This window comes from Acanthopagrus latus, chromosome 20 (genome assembly GCF_904848185.1).
Source record: "Acanthopagrus latus isolate v.2019 chromosome 20, fAcaLat1.1, whole genome shotgun sequence".
NCBI classification, from domain to species: Eukaryota; Metazoa; Chordata; class Actinopteri; order Spariformes; family Sparidae; genus Acanthopagrus; species Acanthopagrus latus.
The window spans coordinates 2,767,299-2,793,065 of NC_051058.1; the positions used below are offsets into that span (position 1 = coordinate 2,767,299).

General features: G+C 43.0%; 1 protein-coding gene across 16 annotated transcripts in view; it reads right to left on the bottom strand.

The window, feature by feature from the left end:
* Positions 1-3,833: 3,833 nt before the first annotated feature.
* Positions 3,834-25,767, bottom strand: part of LOC119010272 (protein shisa-6) — a 65,034-nt gene continuing 43,100 nt past the window's right edge. For 2 of the 16 annotated variants that reach the window (XM_037082266.1, XM_037082263.1), the window contains 5 exons: positions 14,125-14,187; positions 12,831-12,851; positions 8,784-8,936; positions 6,174-6,277; positions 3,834-5,947 (listed from right to left, as the gene is read on the bottom strand). In XM_037082266.1, coding sequence (XP_036938161.1) covers positions 5,096-5,947; positions 6,174-6,277; positions 8,784-8,936; positions 12,831-12,851; positions 14,125-14,187 — 1,193 coding nt within the window. In that variant the 3' untranslated portion in view covers positions 3,834-5,095. The remainder of the gene's footprint in view (positions 5,948-6,173; positions 6,278-8,783; positions 8,937-12,830; positions 12,852-14,124; positions 14,188-25,767) is intronic. The other 14 variants (XM_037082267.1, XM_037082265.1, XM_037082273.1 and 11 more) reach the window with 8 other exon arrangements.

A 25,767-nucleotide genomic window follows, 5' to 3' on the forward strand; every position in this document is an offset into this window, starting at 1 on the left:
GTCTCGTACTATTTGTCTTCCCTGTGTTCCTCTGATGGGCGACTGAGTGGGTGCTCAGCTGCAGTGATGGAGCCCGTCGCTCTGAAGTGAGCAGACAGAGGCCGCCGAGGAAGGCAAAGTGGGAAGAGAGGAAAGTGACGAGCTCTTGACCTCCCGCTTTGAGAGACTAGAGGAGCTGATGCACTTGAACGGAAGGCTGTTAAACCAAACCGTACCGTTCTCTTGATCTTTTCGCGAGGTATCCACCGCAGCTTTTGATCCAAGAACTGAACAACAGGAATCTTTTCCCCTCCGTTGTTATCTCAGAGTGCTTTTCATGCGATAAGATTTTGGTTTTCGGACCTGTCACCTTTCTCATCCTCCTTGACTTTGCAGACCGGAGGGAGTTATAATCCGGAAAGTTTGTCACGCCACGCGAAACTTTCTGATCATCGAAACTCGACGATTTCTTTCCATTTCAAATCCGGACACGAAAACTCTGGCAGAGCTCTCTGACAGCACACCGCCGGGACCACAAAGCAAGGGGACAAATGGGGAACTACACAGGCACGAGCTAAATATTTAACCAACAAAATAAGCCCCCCTGTCCTCGGATCATGTTCGTATTAAAAGTGGAAGAGACAGGTAATGAAATACATTGTTGGGGAAAAACGCGCTCAATATGAGATGTGGACAGACAGTTGTCTGAAAGCTGCTGATTATTTTATGGGAAGCCCTGCTCTCAGACGGGTTCGCTCCGCTTCCCTCCGCCTTGCAGTTGCAGTGCAGGCTATCGCAGCCATCTTACCTCTCACGCTTCAGCGACGGCTCCCATCCATAGATTGCTTTTGATTGCGGATTCATATTTTCATTTAAATGCTGATGGGCCAGAGGATCAGTGTAAATTGGAAACCCAAACTTATTCCGCTTCTTTCTTGTCCTTTTTTTTTTTTTTTATTTATTATTTCCTTGTGTGTTTGTGGAGGAGTGCAATTGCAGGCGCCGTTGTTTGCTGTGAGAATCGTTGTTCGCACCCACAGATTGCCATGAATTTAAAGAGGGTCTGAAATTGCACTGACCAGCATTAAAGTCAACCGTATTAATTCTGATGTCAAACTGAAATACTGCCTTGGCCGACACCGGTGCCATACATCATGGTGACACTGTCAGTTAAAGATATGGGCCTGGCTGTGACATACTGTCAGATAAGGTGACATACCCCCACCTCTGCAAAAGAAAAGCTTTTACAGATTGGAGCTGTAATTATATATATAAATATATATATATATATTTTTTTCAGATGCAAAGCTGTTCTGGAGGAAGAGAAGCCTCGCTGTCTGCAGTACACGTCATTGTACAGCGACGACATCAATGTTTACACACCGGGGGTTATGAAGAGGAGCATTGGATTGAACTATCCTCAAAATTAGCATGTGTTGCTTGTTCAAACGACTACAAACAGCCTATTTTATGAGTACAATTTCATTATCATCATGCTACAGAAATCTTAAAGGGACAGTCCAAAGTACAAAATCAAAATTAGACACATTTCCTTATCCTGTAGCGACATTTGTCCATCTAGACGGTGTTGGTGTTGCCAAGTTTTGAAAATATCGGTGGTGTCTCTTTCCTGGATATAGTGGAACTAGATGTCACTCGGCTTGTCATGCTCAAAGCAAATGCATTTGAGTGGTGACACCTTTGGCGGGCACAGTTTGGTGGAAGGAAAATAGATCCTCCGTGAAGCTGCTCACAGCAAGGCCTGTGGATTTCAAATGCACTTTCTCTACGGCTGGTATCTCCAAAACTCAGCAGCTCAATCTAGCTGGAGAAATAGCACCACAGGTAAGGGGAAAAATGTGTGCTTTTGATCTCGGGGGTTGAACTGTCCATTTTAAGAGTCAAGGGTCTACAGATTTAGCATTTTATTTCTATGACACTGGGAGACTTTTGAAAGACAAATTGAAAGAGACTGATTTTTGATTCGAAGTATTTACGGGTCAATCTCCAAAAATACAATTCTTTCCATTATGCAGCTTAATAGACTAGGCCCTATTTTGCCCATCCCCCAGGCTTTGAATGAATCCTTTGTGTCATAAATATGTTGTCTCCTAGCACAAGTCGAGATATGCCCCTGGTGACGTCATCATCAAGAGCCACAGAAGACATTAACAGTTTGCACAGGCTCAGTCGTCCATCTACCGATGAATAATGTTAAACATAAACTAGACCTTTATTTGTAAAATTGCTGGACGGTCTCTTTCGGCAATGTGTAGCGGTGTGTCATTCAAAAAGCATATCCAGTAAGTGAGTTCTGATATGCATACCAAAACATGTTGGTTACAACTAGGAGAAGATTAAAACCATAACAATGCATTTTAATGACTTCATTTTAGTAAGAAGCATGGCCTGGGTAAGTTACAGTGCACTCGCTGACGTGCTGACTTCTGAGAGACCCCCCAGCTGATTTGAAATTTGCAGGTAAAAAGCTGACATTAAGTAGGTTTACTCCTAAAGATTTAAGTTGGAAGTCCGAAAGCACTCTGGATTCAGATGAAAAGACAAGAGAGATGGAATAACTAAAGCCCCTTAAACGAACACATACTGAACATGAACATTAATGGGTTAGTTATGAGCAACATTTGAAGGTAGCTGCAATTCACCGGATTACTGACAGCTTCTGCTCACTAAACTCTTTGCCGTAGCTATCTTTGGCTATAGCTCGCTGGCTTTAGCTAATTAGCTATTAGCCAGTGGCCCTATTGGCTGACTGGAGTGTGCCTGGACACTGCGGGCAGCGAGGCTCAGCTCATCATCTTCTGCATCTGAACGCAGCTTTGAGGCTGCCAGGTGCCAGTCTGGAGACGGGGGAAACAGTGAAGCCCATGACAATTATGCATTATAACACATGCTATACTTACATTGTAATGCTGCATAATTAAAGTCAATCGTGAATATTCGTAATGCTTTATGAATACAATCCCGTCAGTGTGACACTGATATCTTTAATGCTTAATGAACTTACTTAAAATGCATTACAATGAGCCAATACGTATATGCATTCATAACTATTCACATTATTAAGCATTTGAATGACTTGTAAGTGTCAATACACAAGGATCTGTAAGGATCATAGTGTATTATAAATGATCTTTTTTTAACACAATCTAATGCAACTCATGTAATATAATCATTTTAAATATGTATATAGTGTGTGTATAAGTTATTGAATGTGGCCATTGTGCACTGTGAGCACAGTAATGAAATCCCTGTGTTTAAGATTGGTTGTATGTAAATGACAATAAGTGGTCATTGTTAAAAAATTTTAAAAAAAAACTGAAAAGAAACAAGATAGAGTTCATGCAAGAGCAGCAAACAGATGCTGTAAAATTGATATATATATTAAATGATATATGATATGACCCCTAACCCTTATTATAAACATTGGTGTAACAATGAGTTACAGTTAGCGTTATAAGGCATTATGAATATTCATTAAAAAAGAAGACTGTATAGCAATATAGCTGCATTTAAACACATTATATGTTCATGCATTATAGGGCATTATAATGCATTATCTACATGGGCTTCATAAAAAGTCTTCCTGCGATTTTGTGAGTTTATTTGTTTTACTTTGTAAACTTTCACTTCTCCAAGCTGAAACTATGTGGGCTGCCTGACTTTCGCCTAATTTAGGACATCGCCCCATTAAACCAAAAATATCAGCAACTAAGCAGAAGAACTAAGTGGACCGACTTCGACAAACATGGCTGTGTACCCAGAACTCACAACAGTGACGCTGTGTACCGATGTTTTGAAGCAAGCACAGAACACAGACATGTGAAGAAACAATGTTGAATGTTTAGAAAAATATGGATGGTTTATTTGACCCTACTATAACAAGCATTGTAATCCATTTCCATGATGTTCAACTCCTCTGATGTCAAATGGAACACAGTCTACATCCAAATATGAACAGTGGTATATCTGTTAGCGACGACACATTCATTCACTTCTCGTCCTACAAACAGTTTTGCAAAGACACACACAGTATAGTATTAATTTATCCTGTCAGTTACTTGGTTAAGTGGGTTTCTATTCTGAACTCACGAAACAGTGATGATTTATAGTTGTTTTTTTTTTTTAAAGAATCTATTGAAAACAGACAGTCTAATACAAAGTCCATCCAGTACAGACTTGTCCATAATACTGTTTCTAGAATAGCTTATTTACAATCATCTACTGGAAGCAAAAAAAAAAAAAACCTGCCATTGCTTTAAGAACAAAACAAGCTAGCCGTCACTATTCAAACTCAGAAACAAAATCAAAAAACAGAACAGAATATTTTTTTTTTTTTGTTGTATTGATTGTGCTTTGTAACCCACAAAACCACTTCATTTGTAGAAATGGAACATCTGTCAGAGGCGCCAGATAGAAGTGCTAATAACATCCATTTCAGTTTCTCCCGTTGAGATTCTCTAGAGCTATGAGTAGGACAAGGGCGTACAAATGGTTGGTTTTTTTTAATTCATTTATTTATATATTTATAAAGTTATTCGAGGCTCATCCTAGTTCGTCACCTGTTGTGGCGTTGTGTTGCACAACAGAAGTCACGGAGGAATCGGTCTATGTGTTTAACCATGCAAAGCCCTTTAAGATTTGCCAGAAAAGGCTGCAGAATAAGATTGGTTGGACAAAAGGGGGCCGATGAAGGCTTGAACAGACACAATCAGTGTTTTTTTTTTTCACTAAAACATACACAGAATGAGGCCGTAGCCCGTGGATGACTCGGGTAATCAAGACAGTGGAAATAATAGTAGGCAAGTTAGCTGGATAATACCACCACCTCCCCCATCCACGACTCTCTCTGGCTTCCCATCTAGCTGGGGCTGTGTAATGCGGTGTACAGTGTAGCTCATTTTTCCGGTCTCTCACAGTATGTGGATGTTCTTGGACCTGGAACCTCTGACTTTGCAGGAACCCCGGTCAAAGAAAACGAAATCGCCACCACCCTGCTCTAAAAGAAGGCCAGTGTTCCCATGTACGTCGATCAGTCAAACCCCTTGGCACACGGAGGTGCTTCTTCCCGTGCAGTTCAGTTTGCCCCTGGCTGCCGTCACACAGTCACCTCAGTCTTGCTGCCTGTGCGGTAGTGCTGTGGCTGTTGCTGCTGCTGGTGGTGCTGTGGGATGTAGTGGAGCTGCTCCACGGTATGAGTCCGTCTGGAGGCAAACGCCTGCCTCTTAGTCGCTGTCTGGTTCATGGATAAAGTGTTGGAGTGCCCACTGCCTCCTCCCCCTCCCGATGCCCCGCCGCCGCCGTTATTAGAGGCACTGGGATGGGAGTGCATTTTGGTCATCTTGTAGCGATCCATGAGGGGCGTGGTCGGTATGAACACGTCTGTGTGGGAGATGGCGCGTGACATCGACATGTCGCTGCCGCGAAACCCGCCAGAGATGCTGCTGACCATGCCGCGCTTTAGCGACATCATCAGCTTGTCCGGTGAGAGCAGAGGATCCTGGGACAGGAGGCGGTCTTGTGAATACAGGCGCTCTTGCGAATAGAGGCGGTCTTGAGAGTAGTGGCGGTCTTTTGAGTAGAGGTGGTCCTGCGAGAGGAGCCGGTCCTTGGAGTACATGCGGTCCTTGGAGTACAGGCGATCTTGGGAGGTGTGGTGGCGGTCCTGGGGAAGAAGACGCTCCTGGGATCGAAGACGGTCCGCGGACAGCAGCTGCTCGTCTGAGAGGATCCTGCCTCCGTACGGCGACATACCGTTAGAGGACATGCTGTAATCCTGCTGTGGGGCGCTCTGCGGGGACAGGACTCGATCCTGGGACATGGCCCTCTGGACACGACGGGGCCGCTGTCTTTGCTGAGACTGCTGCTGTGAAGACTGTGACTGGGGAGGGGCCTGGGAGATGGAGGACGGTGGGGGCTGGCTCTGGAGCTGCTGTTGCTGCTCCCGGTGCTGTTGAGCAAAAGATGAATGAGGAGAGTTTATTCACAAGCTGAGGGGTAATAAGCTCGGCCACCCACCACTGCAGAGAGAGGTGAAAAGCCCAGCTATAGCTTCTAACTGATTCTAACTTGGGGGGGGGGGAATAAGAGATAGGGTGTACTTTCTTTGCCTCATAGCTGCATAAAAAGAAAAGAACACGACCTTGTTTAGACGCCTGCACACTTTGAGTACCCACCTGGTCTTGACTGATTTTGAGGACATGCAAGGGAAGAGTGCCTCTTGCCGCCAGGTCGGGCAGGTGGCGCTTGCGAGTGTAGTAGTCTTCGACTTCTTTATCTGCTGCAGAGGAGACGAGAGTAAGAGAAAAAAAAAAGAAAGAAAAAAAAAAAAAAAGCAGAGGCAAGAGGTGAAGAGGAGATCCAGGGAGGGAAGGCAAGAGAAAACACGGGTGGGTGTTAGAATGCAAGGGGAGAAATCGGATAAAGTGGGATTGGAGCACACAATGCAGAGGATAGTGTTGGCGGAACCATCTGTGTTTCACCTTTTCAAGCTCATGGAGGGGAATAGAAAACAGAGAGAGAGACAGAGGAACTGCAGTCAGAGTGGATTACATGCTAGGCACATAACATCCACACATCCAGGCTTCATCTGGGATTCTAAAGGCAGACCTGGCTGTGGGGGCAAACTTTTCAAAGGTCATGTGAAAGTCTACAAACAAACATGGTCATATCATACAGATATGAAGGGAAGCACGCAGGCACCTCATGTACACATGCTGGAAAACTAACAGCATTATTGCACAATCACTTCACATTGAGAATCGCAGTTGTTTCTATTGTCCTTGAATGGGTGCCTCATCCTTATCCGTGTGTACAAACAACTACGACATGCATTTTAGAAGCAGATCAAAAAAAAAAAAAAAAAGGAATACATTTCCAAAGACAGTAAAGTGTAGGAGGGAATGTAGCATCATGCCACACAACATGCATAAACATTGTGTTTGAGTACATAACCACACACGATGACGCACATTTAGAAAAAAAAAACCAATGCAGCATAAAACAGACAAAAATGTAACATTTATAAGTCCAGTGTTACCAAGAAGCTGATTCTGTATTCCTTCTGAACGTCAGCATGAATGTTTAACCATCGCACTGAATCAAGGGTGAACACTAATATCATGTATATAGTGGGAGTAAATTATGGAGAGCAGACCTCTCCACCTTATTGAGAATTCGCAGGGGACTCTGAGTCTCAGCCTGTCTTTTTCAATAATGGGTGCAGCAGTGTTCACACCACCTGTCAAGATTACACCCAGCCAAAATCCCCTTCAGCAGCGAGCCATGGGTGCTCGCTGCAAATCGATTCATTATGAGAGATAATAAAAACAAGATGTTCCTTTCTCAAGCATAATAGTCTTCAAGATCTGGGCAGGGCATTGCAAACTCATCAACCATATTACCATAGAGTGAATGAATAACCCGTGATGTATACTGTCCTGCGCGGCAATGGGCTAAATGCCTTTCTTCAGTTTGATACCAATTTGCATTAATAAGCAGCAGCATTCTTCTCTTTTATTATCCTGACAATGAAAATGCTGCTCTATCTTCCCTCCAGCACAATCCAACATGATCTATCAGTGTGCACACACTAGTTGAGCAACAAAAAGAAACTGTGGAGCCTCTTGGCTATTCGCTGCAACAAATAATTTGCTTTGGAAGCAGAAAGAAAGTTGGGAAGACTGAAGGACACCTCTGCCTCTGGATAGCTTTCCTTTTCAACAGCGTGCCTCTTTTGCTGGCTACGATATTTAACAAATGTCCTTTTTTTCTTTTTTTTTGGGGGGGGGGGTTGTTTTACCACCTATCAAAAACCATTGTGTTAATTCGCATCAGTATTCTTCAAGCAAAAAGGGTCGTAATGTGTTTTTTTTTTTGTTTTTTTTTGTCCGGTTACAACTGAGGACCGGTAAATAGCACCGCGTCCCGCAAACCCGTCTTACCGTTTTAGTCTGAAATGGTTGCCTGGCAGTTATGAGCGGGAGCCGGCGCGGGGCGAGCCCTGACGGGATGAGTTGTAGATCGTCATCCTTCACTTTGACTGCAAGCCAGCAGTGAAGTGGGGCAGTCATGATGAAATTACACAAGCCTTAAGGAATATTTGCGTTCCACTTGGAGAATATCATGAGATGGGACCTCATTACGCAGCAGAAATCCAGCGTAGCGACCACTAAATCAATACCCAGCCGGGCCAGGCATAAGAAGACGCTTAATGTAGTTATACGCTCGGAGAGAAATAGTGGCTGCAGCCTTTAAGTGGAGACAAGGGAAGCATGGAATTTCAATGACTCATAGCTGCGAGAGGTGACTAGGCTGATTTTATGACGGCTCAGACTCGAGAAATGGGTATTTTCTGATTCTGATTCAAAGCCACTTTCATCCACATAAATGTTTACTCAATAGAGAGTTACAAATCTCTGGAGAAATGCATGCGAGTGCTTTTTTGGTTAGACTGAACAATCCCTGACCAAACTGCAGTGTGATTGCTGTTGTCACAGCTTTCACACTCGAGCACACTTTACAGGAGAAGTCCGGGATCGAGCCTCCGACCTACCGCTAAGCCCCAGCCGCAACTATTTCAGATAGCTGGATGTCCTCAGTACAGCAGCCAATTCTTTTTCACAGCTGAAACACTTTGGAGTCACTCCGTAAGTCCCAGTCAGGAGTCAGGAGAGCACACGTAATTCAGGTTTTTTCTTTTTTTCTTTTTCTTTTTTTTTTTTTTTCATGCATGGCATCAGGGCAGGGAGCCTACTCTTGCATTAGTGCAGTGAACTTGGACCTACTGAGTTTCTTCAGGGATGAGAAGCGGCTGAGGTCGGCTTTGACGGCCGCCTCATAGGAGGGCGGCAGGTGAGACAGGCTCTGGAAGGAGCGTGAGAAAGACAGGTCGTAGGGCTCCGTCTGCGAGGTCAGGATGCCGCTTATCCGATTGTTTTCTGGAGACACATACATACATATACAGACACAGAAAAGGGAAGAGAAAGAAAAAAAAAAATGGGCAGGCTGGCTTCTCCTAACCCCCCCACACACACACCCACGCAAAGAAAGCCAGCGAGGATCAGACCATCAAGGGAAGACCACCTGCTGAGGTAGAGAAGGGAAGATTGAGCTGGAGGGCAGGCTGGAGTTTTAGTTTTACAACTATTGACTGAAGGCAGGGGCGCTTTGAAAACATCTCAGAAATCATTTCATTGGTATAAAATCAGAGTCCGCGGTTGGATATATGGAAGCACAGTTTCCATTGCTCATTTAATTGCGGGTTGAAATAATACACAATACAGATTCCAGAATTTCTTCAAACGTCTTTCCGGAGACATCTGAGAAGTGAGGCGTGTAAATAATTCATGGTTGCTGCCAGGGCTGTAGCTCCCCTTGAGGACCCAGAGGACAAGCCCTCTGTATTGTCTCTGGGACTTTGGGGGCTTTTGGGAGTGAATTAAGGTTGAGGTTTCAAAATCACTTTATCCTTTCGTATTTATCTTATTGATACAAACTATGGCGGCTTTGGTCAGTACAACACTGACAGTGCCCTTCAGTATCACTTTCACACGTGCAGGGCAAATAAATATGCATCATACAGGTAGACTTTCAAAATGAATTTGCTCAGATTTAGGCAGCTAAGAAGTACTTGATTAGGTTTAGGAAAAACATTATGGTTTGGCTTGAAATGAGTATGTAAGTTCCCCACCTGACTTCCTCCCAATGTGAGCTTTTCTCGCTCTTTATACTACGATATGTGTATGTGCCACAATCAGTTCTTTTCCCGAGATCCTTTCACAAGAGTTAACACACCTCGCTGTTTGGCGCTACAGCAGTCATAAAGATTTGTGCTGCATTTTAACTCGAAAATATTCTTCTTAGAACACAGTGGGATCTGTTGCATTCCCTGTTGTCCCATGTGTCGGATCGAGGTTTTTAAATCATATAACGCGGCTTTTCTGCCACGTGAGAGTGTTTGCACTCTGTGTTTTGCTAATAAAACAGAGCGGAGAGAACTAAAGACTCAATAAGAGATTTGTTAGGCTGGAACTGTATGCAAAATGGAACTGGCTACCACAATCCAACCCTGGAGTCAAATTCTTCAATGTGATTGCTGTTTTTAGGCCAAAAAATTAAATTAAAAAGGGACTTTGTGCATCCCCACCAGGATTACACTCTGTCATTGTGGAAAGGGCATTTGAATAACTTAATAGAAAATGTGTTTAAGAGCTGCGTGAATATATAAAATGTGAAGACTTGATGGCTAGTCAAGAATGCTTTTGATGGTTGGTGGTAAATCTGAGCTCGTGACCTCAAAATCCTGGCTACGGCCCTGGTTTTTGGCTCTTTCCCCGTGCCTTTTTTGGTCAAACATTACTTTGCCTGAGCTTTGCCTCAGCCGATGAGTTGAGCGTTTAAGGCTTCTGAGAATTGGTTTCCGTCTCTAAAACTCCAACTTGCTGGTGGCAGTGATGGGGGAGTGCAGGTGGTCACTTCAGGCACTCAGTGAGCGTGTGGTGTGGGACTGACTTGACAGGTGACGCGGTGGTTTGACAGGAGGAAACAACGGTTCAGAAAAGAAAATGAAAAAAAAAAGAGAGAGAGAGAGAGACAACACACCAAACAACAGATGTGTGCTGGGGAGTGACCCTGCTCGTGACAAGTGCTGTGATGTGATCTGGGACGGGGGGGGCCAGGGAGCACAGCCTGGACTGGCTGTCGTTGATGTGACCTGATATGAAGCCAGGAAGACGCATCGGGGTGGGTGGGGTGCGGGGTGCGGGTGGGGGGGGTCGCTCTCGTCTTTCTCTTTATCTCTCTTTCTCACACATGCACGCACACAAACATCCGCAGTCTGCCTCATTCACTGCTGTCTTCCTCGCTCCGTCAATCTTATCTGTCCTACCATGCTGCCACCCACTTTCCCTCGCTCCTTAATTCTTTCTTGTCCATTCAGTATTCCCCTCTCTCTCATTTTCTTCCTCGCGCCTGCTCTATCTCGCTTTCCCCCCAGTGGGCTTGTGAGTCTGTCACGCAGTGCAGAGCAGCGGGCATGGGTGCGGCTCCAGACCAGCCTCCAATGGATAGATAAAAATAGGGCTTTAGTAACTGCTGCAGGATGGAGAGAAGGAAAGGAAAGAGTAGAGATGAAGATAAGAGAATCTAAAAGGTTAAGGGGGGGAAAAAAAGGAGGCTGAAATACAAGAAGGAATGAAAATAGAAGGGTGAAGAGGAAGCTTGAGAGAGTAGGACAAAAGGGTGGCGGCAGGGCCAGGTGACCGCGGGGGGTCCTGGGAGCTGCAAGGAGGGGGGTTTGAAGGATGTGAACGATCTGTGAGTGGACTGTCTGCCACACTGCATCAATATGGGGAGAATCGACTCGGACTGTGGCATGCTGTTAGCTATCTGAGTAGCAAACATGTTTTACCGCTTCATCACGATGGACAGTACAACCACACAGACCTGGCTCAAATAGTCTTTGCAAATCTTAAGTCAGTGTTTTTAAAGGATAAGCCCGGTGATTTCCTGTACTTTTCTCATTGCCAACAAATTCAAGGCGAGGACCGAAACCAACAATGACACTGAGTGACATGCTCCAACGTTAAGATGAACATGGCCACCGCAGTTTCTCTCAAGTCAATCTAACACACACACCTGTCCTGATAATCAGACTGAGTTGCCATTGTGCGTCACTTCATTTGTCCTAGCTGACAGTGCTTGCTGAAAGCAGTAGTTGTTGTGATTTGTTTCGTCCTACCCCATTAGCAAAAAGTCTCGTATGCCGACCCCATTTTCAGTCCACATGGATGCATTTGTAGTTGTTGGGAGCAGATTTTCACAACAATTGAAAGAATATGTTAATTTAAAGGATTTTTGGGTGGTCAATGTTGTGTCACTGGTTTTCATGGTTTTAGCTTGGAAGCAACTTAAATAGAAATAGTCCAAATTGAATTAATGGGTCAATAAATAAATTAATATGCCATTAAATGCAAGAACAATATTATTTGAAGTAAAATGTATGCATTCATTAATTTATAGAATGTGATAAATAGCGAGTTAATTTCTTATCAAAGTAGAAATGCATAAGACAAAAGGCAGAAATAAAGTGGTTTGTAGAAATAAATGGAGGAACATAATACAGAAATGAGCATATGAATAAATATGTTTCATAATTAATAAATGATCGGTTCAGTCCTCCATAGATAGCGAGCCATACACGTACGTGATGCCCCCAGTTCACTATTTGTACCCTGTTCACACCAGCAGTGACAAACCATTGGGCTATAAGGTAAGCTGGCGATATGAAGCTACAAACCGACGCTTGGCTGTTTCAGGAAATTTTGGATCCTTTTAAGGGTTTCCATGGTCACCAGGGACCAGTGGGCTTGGAGTTAAGTGCCACAGATACTGTAGGGAAGTTGGAACATACTGAGACATGGACTAATGCATTGTTGGTTTCCGTTGGCAACAAGCATTTGTTGACAATAAAAATATATATATAGAATAAGACAATTTAACCTTTATTGTATTATTGTGTCCTGTACATTAGCAAACACATGGACTGACTTTCATATAGACTCATGGTTCAAAAGAAATCTGAGTTATGACAAACCACTCGTTTTATTTTATAGGAGGTTTAAACAAATAGCCCAAATACTTAGCAAATGCTACTTAAATCAGGTCTGACAACACACCAGTTTAAGTGAAAGGAAGTGATGACACAAACATAGTGGATGATGTGTGTGTGTGTGTGTGTGTGCGTGTGTTTGTATGTGCGTGTGTGCGTACACAGATGTGGGCTGGAATGTAATGAATGAGTTTTAACACTAAATTATGTATGTCTGACTTACCACGTCTCAATGATCGGTGAGCTACCAACCCAAGTGAAAAACAAATATTTCAGAAACATGTTGATGGTGAGAAAAACAACCTACAAAGACTTCCTCCATATTTAGCATGAGCAGGAGAGAAAAAGAGAGTTCAAATCAAATCAGCTTTTTTGCTTCCTGAGGCATCTAACGGACACTTGTGAGTACGATTGCACATTTTCTGCCTGTGATGTGCAGTTACGTATCTCCTGGCTGTTTCAGTCACAGGCCACTGGGGGGGTCATGGCAGAGGGTTTTATCTAGAATAAAAAATAAATACATTTCTGTGTGCTGAAATTAAATGTCTTTCAGGGGCCTGTGATCAAAGTCTCTGTGTTAGATGTGTTGTTGAATGGATTTTTCATGTTTTCCGGAGATCTCCAAGGCATTTCTCCATAGTTGTGGTTAGCTTATCTCCCTCTGTGTGTGTGTGTGTGTGTGCGCGCGTGTGTGTGAAAAATGAGCCACATGGCCAATTATGTCCATAAAAAAGGGGCGGGGGGGGGGATTCTGGCTGCAGAGCCCCTGACTTTCTGGGAGCAGCAAGTCATTTTCTTTATATTGTGGTGGAAACAAGCAGAATATAGATCAAATGGTAAGACCAGCACCATTTGATAAATACGAAGGAAGTGAATAACCAGCCGTCGGCCTCTTTTCTTCCCTTATTATATCTGCTGTCTTTTCCTCTCTCCAGCCTGCACCTTGCATCCTTACACAACCGCTACTCCTCACATCTGCCAGCCTGCGACCCCGGGCCAGCCTCGGCTCGCTCACAAGAAAGCATTTGAACAAACAGCTGCATGACATCGGTGATAAAAGCCGATTCACGGTGATGCTCCTCACAGGGAGCGCGAGGCTACGGTGGTAACTTTTGTTCTCGGGATAACAGCAGGGAACGTTGTGGTTTCACATGCTCTGTCAACCAGAGGACGGGATGACCTCGACAGAACACTAAGCTGATCCTCAGCCAATTGTGTTCCCGTTAAAAATGAGATGGACAGCGAGAGTGGCCTGATCCCACTCACAGAAAAATGCTCATGACTATGGGATGTGACACTTCTGTGATTGAATCTTCAACAAAAAAAAAGCCTCATTTTCAATAACAGAATGGATTTGCGGTGGGGCGAATTGAAAAGAGGAGCGTGTCAAGGGGTTTTTCACACATCCATGTCAAGCACTGTATTCAAGTTAATGCCCAGGCCCAGGCTTCATCTCCAACACTGAACTGAGACGTGAATTTACTTGTATATTCCTTTCTGCTGCTAGTTTGCCTTACCATTCTTAGGTGTGCGTGTGGGGCTACCTAGAGCCACATGGTTATAGTTGTGCTGATGGGTACCTGCAATGACAAAGGCAATGAAAGATCTGTTCAGTGTCCGTGAGGAATACAGACTGTTAGCAGTGTGAGGGTGACAATTAAAGAGATGATTCACTAAAATGCTCTTGAAGCCTTATTTATCCGGCATTTTGAGCTGTTATTCACAAATTACAGATTTATTTAGAGAAATCAGTGCATTTTCAGTGAACACGAGTCGTGTCGCCACATCCCCATTCTACACAACTGCCGGCAAACTCGTTTAATTAGTGGAATATCTCTTTAATTTCCCCAAATGACGGCAATGGACATATATATAGATGAGAGAGACTGTGGGATGAGTGGCACTACAGTAGGTGGAGTCCGCTGTGACCTCATCGCTACCCTGCAAAACATGTTTACATCAAACAGTCCAGAACGTCAGATGAAGCACAGAACAGAAGGAAAAACCAGAGCTGTATACAATATTTATCACATCGTGACCTGGAACAAGCAAGCCCTCATATTTTTTTTTTTTTTTTTAAATTGCATTACTCAAGACACAGAGATGAAATTAATCTATGCATTCATCAGAAGAGGCTTCACATATGGTAATTCAACACAATAATTAATACAAATCAAGCAAAAAAAACACATTATACATCTGCAGAGTACACAGTGTGTAGTAGTGGTTGTAGGATCAAGTATTGGAATCGGTTTTTTTTTTTCCTGCTCGTGTTGTTTGCAGGCTCATCCTCACTTGCAACGTATCCATTCTCACACACACACACGCACACCTAACCTCATCTCACACTCATGCCCCACCCTTCTTTTCCTGCTTCACCAATTTAAAAAAAAAAATACAGTTGTGAAGATGTAAAAGTTTGATCGATAGTCTCAACGCTGCTCAGCACAGACACACAAGAGTCTCCCACATTATGTAATGATGACCATCAGTTTGAAGTATTTCGACTTTGTTTCTGAGAACTTGAGCTTTGTCATTTCAGCACGAGGGGCTAAATACTACAATACCCATGAGCCTCAGCTACTGTTGGTATGAAGAAGAGGCCAGAAGACGTATGTGCATAGCATGTCTGCTTTTTGATGTTACAGACGTTTCAGTGTGTTTCTGGATGTGCTTTCAGCAACATTTCTGTGGCACATTTATACATGTTTATTTTCTTTTAAAGATGCAGTCCCTCGAGCTTACTTGGCTCTGGTAAAACATTCACAAGTGCAACATCTCTGGTCATTGCCCATTTCTCTGTGGCTCTCTGTGTACGTGAGTGTGGTCCAATCAGCAGGAACAGCCTGTTTTGTTGTCATCACGGAAAGCAGAGTCATTTTAAGTTTTAACTGAGAGAATAAACAACAGCTTCGCCCAATCATCTATCCGTCCTGCTGTGCAGGAGGGTTTGCAGCTGACAGGTTATGTGATGCAGCGGTACAGTGCTCGGCTGGGCACCGCAGCGTGGAGGTGCTTTAGTTGAAAGATGGGACCTTTACTGAGCCCATTGTACTGAGAAAGTTGATGAATGACAGCCATTCCCAGCAGTGTGTAGGGCTGGAGTGTGTGTACGTATAATTGTATGTGTGAGCGCGGGGTTTGTATGTGAGGAGGAGGCAGCGATAGATGGGGAGACCATCGCGGAGTGTTGCCGTCGCGACACGTTCATTTGCTGTCTGCTGCTGTGCCTGTTTAAAAATGCATTAGAGCCAACTGCTGAAACGTCCATTTACATCTGTCACAGAAGTGAAGGAGGAGAGGGAGGCGCGACGTGCTCACATCATGGGTTTCAATATTTGCTCGAGCTATGGAGATAGATGGGATGTGTCTGCTGTGTGTTCCTTCGCTGGCTTTTTCTTTTTCCATATAAATGCTTAACAGTGATTCTCACAGAAGCGATGATTCAAGAGGGGAAATTCATAGTCATCCGAGACTGTCTCCTGAATATATTGAATATATGAAACAGCGTTGTAATACAAATATATGTCAGTTTAGTTACTATCTGTTGTGCAACAAAAATATGTCCTACAGCCGGGATGTAAAAGCTTTTACAGTTAACTGTTCCTGCGACACAAAGGAGGTGGAATAGAAAAATAATCACAAACTATGTTTCCAGAAGAGAAAAGTGAGAACAGCTGAGCAAGTAGTGCCCACAGTTTAGTTACACTACAACAAAGACGACAAAATGTAATTGACAATAAATGTAAGGTAACTTTTTTTAATTTGTGTCATTATATATTTAACAACTCTACCATGTCTGCCTTTTTTTAAATCCTAGCACAATTTTGTCCTTCTCAAATAGAACCGATAATAACTCATATGTAATGTAAATGGCGAACCAGTGGTCCACTCCATTGCATGAAACCATGTGTAAAACTGTTTCCTGCACTGAAATAAAAGTACCAGTGTCTTAAAACTAGTCTTGAAATAATCTGGAAGACCTAACTAGAACATCTCGTAAAGTTCAAGAATATTAAAAAACGAACTGTTCACTCCACTCACAAGATGTGCTAAAAATCATTTGGTCGACTCTGAAAGATGTCATTTGTAAGAAATGGCCAGAATTAAAAAGTAGCTCCAAAACTACTGGAGGCAGCCTAACCATTAACTTTATCTATCTTTGGCTGTAGTGACTAGCTGCTGTTAGCAAGGCTAATTGGTTTGATCAAAAAGTAAAATCTGAGAGTAAATCTCCTACTTCGGGTCGCCGCTGACTTTTTGATATTTCACCACGACCATGATCTATCCCAGACCATGGAAATGTTAATCATGCTTCAGATGTCAGGAGTGGCTGTTGTACAAAACAAACAAAAAATACCTCCTATTATTTTCCAGACATGTTCGACATACAAATATAATTTCAGGCAGCAGCAGGCTTCCTACACAACTTATGTGAATGCATTTTTTGTCCAGACATGGTTGCTTTCTACATTCATCATGGTATCATTAAAAAAAAGTTAAGTGGATGGGAGGAAAATGTATTCATTTTTATGCTTTGAAAAATGGTCTGCAGTGATTATGATCCAGTCCAAACATCAATTCCTCATGTCTAGCATACATATATCAGCATGTATTTACTGAGAGGAAGGCAGTCGAGAACATGTCATCACTCTGTCACCAGTCGTATGTGTAATGAGCAGCCTCAGTCCACAAAAGAAATAACAACATATACAGAAACATAAAAGGTCCTACCGTATGAGGATCTATAAAATGTGACATGCTACAGGAAAGAAAAAAGTGGCCATTGCAGGCAAGTAAACTCAGTTCTTGAAAATCAGCACAGCTGACCCAGACATGGAGCATTACTACTTGATGCTTCAATATTTGACTGATCCAGAGTCCTGCGTCTGTCAGTTACTGTTGCAAAGTTTGACAAGCTTGACTCAATACACTTGGTGACATTGGTCCCGTTCAGCTGGATGCTGCAGTGTTTAATAAATCAAATCAGCCAATATTGCTCCAAGAAGCCAACAGCAAGGACCACAGTAGTGATGGAGAGATATATTCATAATCATAAGCCTTATGAACATAGCACAATTATGCAAATTGAGGCCAAGTAATTCCAGCCTCAATGAAAAAGAGGGAAACCTTAATCTTTTCTGGCAAACAATAAATCATGTCCTCTTAAAAATACATCAGCAACCCATCTGTCCTTTTCCAAAACATTCTTGCATTATCACAGACTTCAGGACGTACGGAGGAAGCAGACCTGGCTGACGCTGGTGATCTGACATAAGGCTAACTCCTTTTTTGTTTCTGAGGCTCTTCTGTAAATAGTTTTCTACTCCCACTTTCAGCTAAGACCCTGCCCAATCCAAGCACAGATACGTGTACAGATAATTTAGTCGGTTGTTCAGACACAGGTACAAATACAGATATTGGTGTTATCGCTCAATTCGAGTGTTGATGTCAGCTGATGGCGAGGTCTATTTCACAGCCTAATCCACTCTTTGCATTGGACAAAATTTGTCTTCAGTTTTGCCGACAGAATAAACAAAACGCCTTCAACAGGGATTAGGACAGGGGTGTCAAGGTACAGGTCCCCCAGCAACATCTTTTAACCATCTTCTGTTTTCAGTGTCAACATAGGTAACCCAGCACAGAAACTATAAGTTTAACAGGAAATAAGAGAGTTGATGGAGATTCATATAGGTACTAAGCTTGCTCAACTGTTATTGGAACACAGGGTGAAAATGAGCAGGACTTAAGAAGGGTCAACTGTTTTCTTCAGTCTGGTCTTTTTCCAATCAAAGCCTGGTCTGAGGGCCCTGGAGAGATGGACTGTACCAAATGGCCCAGTGAGAAGACACAGAAGACTGAAGCTCATTAAGAACCTGGACGGCCATGTTCACTGATCCCCCCATAATCTGGGGGCCAATTAGACATATTGAAGAAAGACGCCCAGCACAACCCCCGTAACCTCTCAGAGCCAAGAGGTTGATTATCAGCGTGGAAAAACCCCACTGCAGCATCTTTGAGCTGACATCGCAAAATAGCCTCCATATAGTATGTTACCATGAAGCAGCTGCAAGGAACTATTTGTCACTGATAAAGGGAGCTTACAGCAGAGGATGAGACGCCCCGGCTACAATGCTGTCCACTCGTTATTGCCTTCATCTCCTTCAGTTGGCATATTTAAATAGATGCACAGCCAGCGATGCTGTCTAATCATACAGTGGGTTGATTATTTGTGATTGACATGCTCTCCAGATTGTTGGGTTGAACAGGGTCCCTATCTAAATTGCTAAATGAATGTTTTTCTGTCAGTATGTTGATGACGCAGCTTTGTGTTTGTCAGATGGTGTCAGTCAGATTTAGTGTCTGAGTCAACTATACAGCTATGATGCACGGGCCAGTCTTAGACACTTTCTTCCAGATACAGTCGACCTCACCTCCGTTAAATTACTCACATTAAATCAATCTTCGCTTGTTAATGACGTCTGGAAAATACCTCCTTGCAGGGTTTACGTAATGGCATCCAAATGGCACGCAAGCGACTCAAAACACCTTGAACCCTGTGCCAAGGTTAAATAAGCATTTGCACAATCGATGGCGGTCACATGCTTAGCGGTATCTTGGAAACCATCAGACCATTGATTCCCAAGAATCTGCATCCCGTCCAACAAATGAACAGTCGCGTCATGTTATCCACTCAACACTTTGCGGGCAGGGTTAGTGTGTGTGAGTGCATTTCCATTAATAGAGAGATCATTCTAAAAGGAGAGGCAAAGTAAATGGAGCCCTGTGTGAGAAATAAAGAGGCGCAAATTGACCTAAGCAAATAACGCTGTCAGAGGATCTTCTTTGGCAACCAAGCAGCACACAGACAAGAGTTATAAATTGTCAGGCCCAAGCACACAAGCAACATGTACAGACAGGTGGTGAACTGAAGAAAACAAATCAATTAATCTGATGAAGTCAAAATAAAAACTGTTTCAAATACATATGTTTAGAAGGATAAGCAAGTCATCACATTCTGTTTTATTTGTGTTTTACCAAACTTTTTTTGGAATCGGGGTGGTACTAAAGACTAGGGGAATTCTCTAAACTACTGTACTAAACTACTAAGCAACCGAACCACTAGAGACACAAATCCATAGAGCATAAAAAACTAAAGCAGGGATACACAACCCAAACCCCACAGCCTTAACCCATCAGCACTGGATGGACCAAGACAAAAATTTAGAGGTGACGTCCGAGGTTTAGTCATATCAGTAGCATTTACTGCCTGGATGTAACTGTAGTTCTGTATTAGTCCGTGTAGATTACTGCGAAGAGACATTCCACCCATATAGATGTGAAATATTTGTATTATTTTTGTTTGATATCTATGTGCTTGGAAAACGTCTCTTCACAGTTATCTACCCTGTACATGTCTGTTAGAAGGGAAACAACTGCTAGACGAGAGTAACACAAACTCATTCTCACATGAACTGAGTCGGGCTCAAGTCAGGTTCAGACATTAAAAACAGAACACCTGTCGACTTTGGGTTGGTTCAGACTGAATACTCCTCTCTCTGCCTCATTCTGATGGAGAAATGTTGCCCGAGCCGCACTCTAGCTGACACCACACTTTACATAGGTTCCGTGTGATCTGTTACAAATTAGCCACTCCTTCTTTCTAACAAGACACTATTAAATCCCTTGAGTGTTGGCACGGTGCGGCACTTGAGCTTCATGCTTCATACTATGCATAAAAGATTCTAAAATATAAAATTCTGCAGCACCGGATGTGATTACTAATATGAAGGCAAGAAAGCCTTTCACTGCTTTATGCAAAGTGTAAGTAGAAACTGTGATGGACACAGGCAGACTTTAAAACAGTGACAATACAGACAGACGGGCGCAAGTCGAGTCACAACCCTAAAGGTTTGGCATCTCTCAACAAAACTGGGGTGGTGGGGAGGGACATAAATGCAGTGGACACAAGAGAAACTGAGACACAGAGCAGATAAGAGGGGGAAAATATGAAAAAGGAGGATGTGGTGGGGCACTGGGATGAAAAAAAAGGAGAGAAACAGCAACATGGGCCAGTGATCATAAGGCAACCCCCCCCCCAACTCCACACAACCCACCCCAGAATCTATTAGCGAGCCATCCTCGGCTCTCTGCTCCACTCTCCTCGTGACATCCCTCTCTAAAACCAACAGCCCTGCCATCCCATTAGCCCTGCCAAGTGGAGCTACTGGAGTTATGAAAGGCCCAGAGGAGGTGGAGGTGGTGGTGGCGGTGGGGCTACAGAGTGCACTGTGTGTGTCTGTGAGTGTGTGTGCGCAAAATGCGTGTGACAGGTATGAATGCGGATGTCTCTGTCCTACCGGCTCTGTTGACAGCCCGGCGCTACCGACACGTCCCTGCCCTCCTCTCGCAGCAAAGGAAGCGGAGGGAAGGGAAGCCACTGCGGGCTTGACATTTAACAACTGACAAAGAGTGTTCACATTTAATCGCTAAATGTTAACTGCCATAATAGCCCCACTTCACTTGGTTAGTGGGGGACAAAGCTTGAGGTCCCTGGACAGAAGTAGCTCCCACTTCCTCATTGATTTCACTGGCAGAGCAGGAGGCTTAACTCTGACCCAATTGCAGCACTGGTGGTAATGCTCATAAGTTATATTTTTAGCACTTCGAGCTCGGCTAATTTTAGCTTCTCCTGCTCATTCTTAACTGAACGGCTCATGTGAGAGGTGAGAGATGTCAGAGTTTGGACAAAAAACATGGACCCGATAAAAGGCTTAACCCATATCTTTAAGTCATAGTTTCATAATAAACTTGTGCTTTGTAGCAGTTACTGTTTGATATGACTCAACCTGTAACTACTTCAGAAGAGCTTGTGCAGTGGGAACATGTTCAGAAGGGGTAAAAGCTGACTGAGCAGTTTGCATGACTAGCAAAAGCCACCAGGAAAAAACAAACAAAAAAAAAGAACTGCAGCAACAGAAACTCAAGTATCACCAAAAGATATGAAACAGGACTTACACTGTAAAACTTGCGCAACCTTGCAATGAAACTACAGTGATGTCAGAAAAATAAATAAATAAAAATTGAAACACAACACAAAGAACGTGGTTTGGCAAGCAACATCATAGGTGGACTCCATAAAACTACTGTAGCATTGCAGTGACCGCTTGATGCCAAAGGTGTCAATATTATAAAATGAAATGCTACTCAGAGTCAATACTTGCAAACATGAGGCTCTAAATGCGAAAGTGCTGTGACAGTGGAAAACAAAATCAAGCAACTCGTCAGCTCCAGCGTCAGGCAGTGTGTGACTGAAAGACTGAAAGGGCCCGATTCTACATTCCTGATCAGAGCATATTGTCTGGCTCCTCAAAATCAGTTTAAAAACTCTTTCTTATTCTGACAGCATTCTTTTAGTTCTTTGAAAAATGAGACAATCCAGGTTGAGTCTGCAAAATCTTTCTGATGATTTCACCGCATTCCTTTCCTTGGATCAGATTGAGAGGACGGCGAGGGGAGCGGTGATGTGCAGCCGCGAAAGCATTGGCTGATAAAGCTTCCACTTTTTGAGTCTCTCTCTCTGTCGTTCTGACGGACATTCCGGCTGGTATGATCCTAAATACTCTTGCTTTAATTCTACTCCCTGTTCCACATCAGTGTGGTACGTTACATGCAAAACCAACTGTAACAAGACAGAAAATAATGACTTATGTAGGTTGTTGATCTGTGTTTCCATCTAATACTGCTATAAAAATACTAGGAACTAGTTTCACTGTTAAACCACTGCAACAAAAATTATGTACTGGCGCCAGTCAAATCAAATGTGTTGTTTAAGTCACATGATATATGTACATAATGATTTACATGCATTTTCTATTTCCATTGCTGTTATTGATACACTAAATTTTCACCGCCACCAAATGTAAAAGCTTTTTATTTATTTAAACATTATGGGATTTACTTTTCAGTAAAGACAGGTGGATCCAAATGCAGTCACAGTCTGTTTCTGTTGACCTGATAAACCAAAGTCCAATATTTGCTTTCTTTTTAGCTCTGTTGTTTGTTATCTGTTTGACCCAGGGCAGACTGTGCTCTCTGAGTGGGAGTGATTTAAGTTCATCAATAGGCCTTTTCTCATTTTCTCACACTTGTAACGTTCATGTGAAAATTATGAGTAGTGCAAGATGTGTGCATCTAAAAAGACAGAGAGAGGCGACTGAATAGGTTGATTTCCAGTGATTCCGAAAACGACATGTATAACTGCTCCCATAACAAGGGGGTCGTACCTTGTTCAGCTACAGTTACCTATTTTATGTGTCTTACGTCAGTTACATATCAGCAGTCTCTGTGTGAAAGTCCTCTTCAGATGTACAATGAATGACACATCCTATTCAAGATGATGGTGCTGGCCTTCAAGGCCGTCAACGGAACTGCACCCATCTACCTCCAAACACTGGTCAGACCACGCGCCCCAGTGTGAGCACATAGCCGAGAGCAAACAAGGTTCACTCAGCAAAGTCACAACTCTTCTCTGTTCCTGCACCTTAGTGGTGGAACGAACTCCTGACCAATGTCAGGACGGCCGAACCACTCGCCATCTTCCACAAAAGACTCAAGACTCATTTGCTCAGTGTTCATTTCAACCCTGCATAGCGTGACTCCCTACGTAAATGTAAATGTATACTGCTTCACCTAAATTCCTTCTTTGCAGCTGTAATAATTACAACTGGTGCCACCAGAGGTTGTCACATAACAAGATGCATAAGTGTAGTAATAAGCTGCTTTCACGGTCAACATATGTGGCAAATTTTTCTGATGAGTGCCTTGATATTGATTTAACTTATACATTTCTATGTCACCAAAGTGACAGAAGATGCGTACATCCAGCAGAACTGCGGTAAAAAGGAAAATAGTTTGCAGCAGAAAACAAATACTGAAACAGAACAAATCAAAACACTAGATCACTGTGAGATCAGAGGCTCCTTTTAGAGCATGCCCTTTAAGATATATAGCTCAGGCTCTGGTTCGTGACTTTGTATTGTGGCTGTAACCATTTGTTGTATACCTAGTCTGCAAAAACAATATTATCGCCAAATGGCGGTGCTTGTCTGCTAATCTACATTTCATGTCGAATAACGAGTGCAAATCCATTAACACACATTTGTAATTGGTGGAAATGAAGAGCTACACTGAAATACTCAGATATCATTATGCATTCATAGATAACTCCATTAATGAGTCGCTGGAGCTGCAGATTGCAAAAAAATTCCTGTGTTCTTCCAAGTGCAATAAAACCCCACTACAGACTACCATATTGCCAGTAAGTATCTCTCTTTATCTCATAACTCACAATCACCCCCAAGACACTAAAGGCCAAGTAGTTACTTGACATGTCGCTGCCTCTGCAGCTTGACAAATGCGCCATGATAGTCTCAGCAGGGATGTGGAAGGGCAGGAGGTTGAGATGGACTTCATATCCAGTTCATTTTGAAATGTGATAGACAGTGAACCCGCTGTGGACTACGTTGACCCTGTGTGTTAAAAGGCAATAAGAGATCCATTTTATTGAAGCAGTGCTTCACGGTGTTCCTACAGAGCTCATCTGGTTTCCCTGTGTTCTCTCACTACAAAGCCGAGGTGACTCACCGGGTTTAAAGGCAATAATCTTTTCCTGAAAATCAAACAGTGCAACAGCATGGCATTTTCATCGGATGTCACATCGTACAAGTAATACTCTCAACACAAAAAGCCACAACTCTCAACAGTTGATTGACATACCAACCGACTCCATTTGTAGGCTGTTGAAAAGCAGACTTCCTTTGAGAGGAGGCGGAGGACGAGGAAGAGGTAGAGGAGGAAGAGGAGGGTCCGTATATCTTAAGCAAGGATAAGCACAGATTTATCTGATGTCTTCTTAAAATAAAAGAAGTAACATCATCAAAACTGCCTTTATCCATGCCTTTATAGACCAGCCCTCCTCTCCATTGAGACGGACAGAGCCGAAGACCACGCACACCATAGAGGTTAGGACATTCATTTCAGCAAAGTGGACAGCACATAGAAAAAGCTTCAGTGAGACAGTTCAAAACATACAATTCAAAGGGCAGGAATTAGAACAGAGTGAAATGGGACCAGTTGGATTTTAAGGCAAAACACAATAAAATAAAAGATGTGGGCCAGCTGCAACAAACACCAAGAAGCTCAGACTATTCTTATTTACATACAGAATGTCCTAGTTTGGTTAGTTTTTTTTTTTTTTCATTAATTAGGCCCAAACTCCACTCGTAGTATTCACTTTTTAGTTGAAAATAGAAACTGTACCGCTTTGAAATCTCTTCTTTATGATGCTTTCTTGTAAGCGAGCCCACATCACGACACCATTGATTGAACAGAACCAAATAGGGGTGTAACAGTACATGTATAAGCCCAGAACTATTATTGAGCTCAGTTTATGGTGATATTAGCGTAACACTGTCTAATTCAGACTATTTTTTTTCAGTCCATCAAGTACCTTTGGAGCACAAACTCCAAAGAACTGAGTCCCACTTGGAAAGGTTTGGCCCTAAGACAGTTGTTGTCTGTCGGCTACATCTTCTCTACTGGCCAAGCCTTGGACGTGTAAAGCTTCGCTGAGCCAAGTGGTATGGTTTTCCATTAAAGAATCTAAATTATAGAGTGTGTGCTGTCCTTTTGAACTGAAGCTGAGCAAAACTTGCACATTTCTCACATTTGCAAAACATTTCTCTATTACAGAGCAAGAGGCCTACTATAGTATTTCTTAACCTGAGAATTTTAGTCCGTCGCGCCTGCCCTGTAAACAAGCACTGCACTTTAAATATGGAGCTTCAGACCTACAGAGAGGTAGCTAACTGTAAAAACTAGAGGGAGTGCATTGTGTCTTTAGAAACAACAGTTCAGCACCCTGGGGTGTCACTGCTGCTAGATTTTGCTCAACAAGCAATTTTAACTCCTTGTTAAAGCACATACATTTTGTTAGTGTATTAAACAAATGAGGTCCAATGTGTAACCCATGACAGGTGCAGGTAGACGTATCTCCAGGCATTTTAGACAGACCCATGTTAAGATAATTGGTATTGACCATCGCATCCGTAAGCAAGTAAGTGTAAGTTATTCATAAACTGCTTGGACCTTGTCTTAAT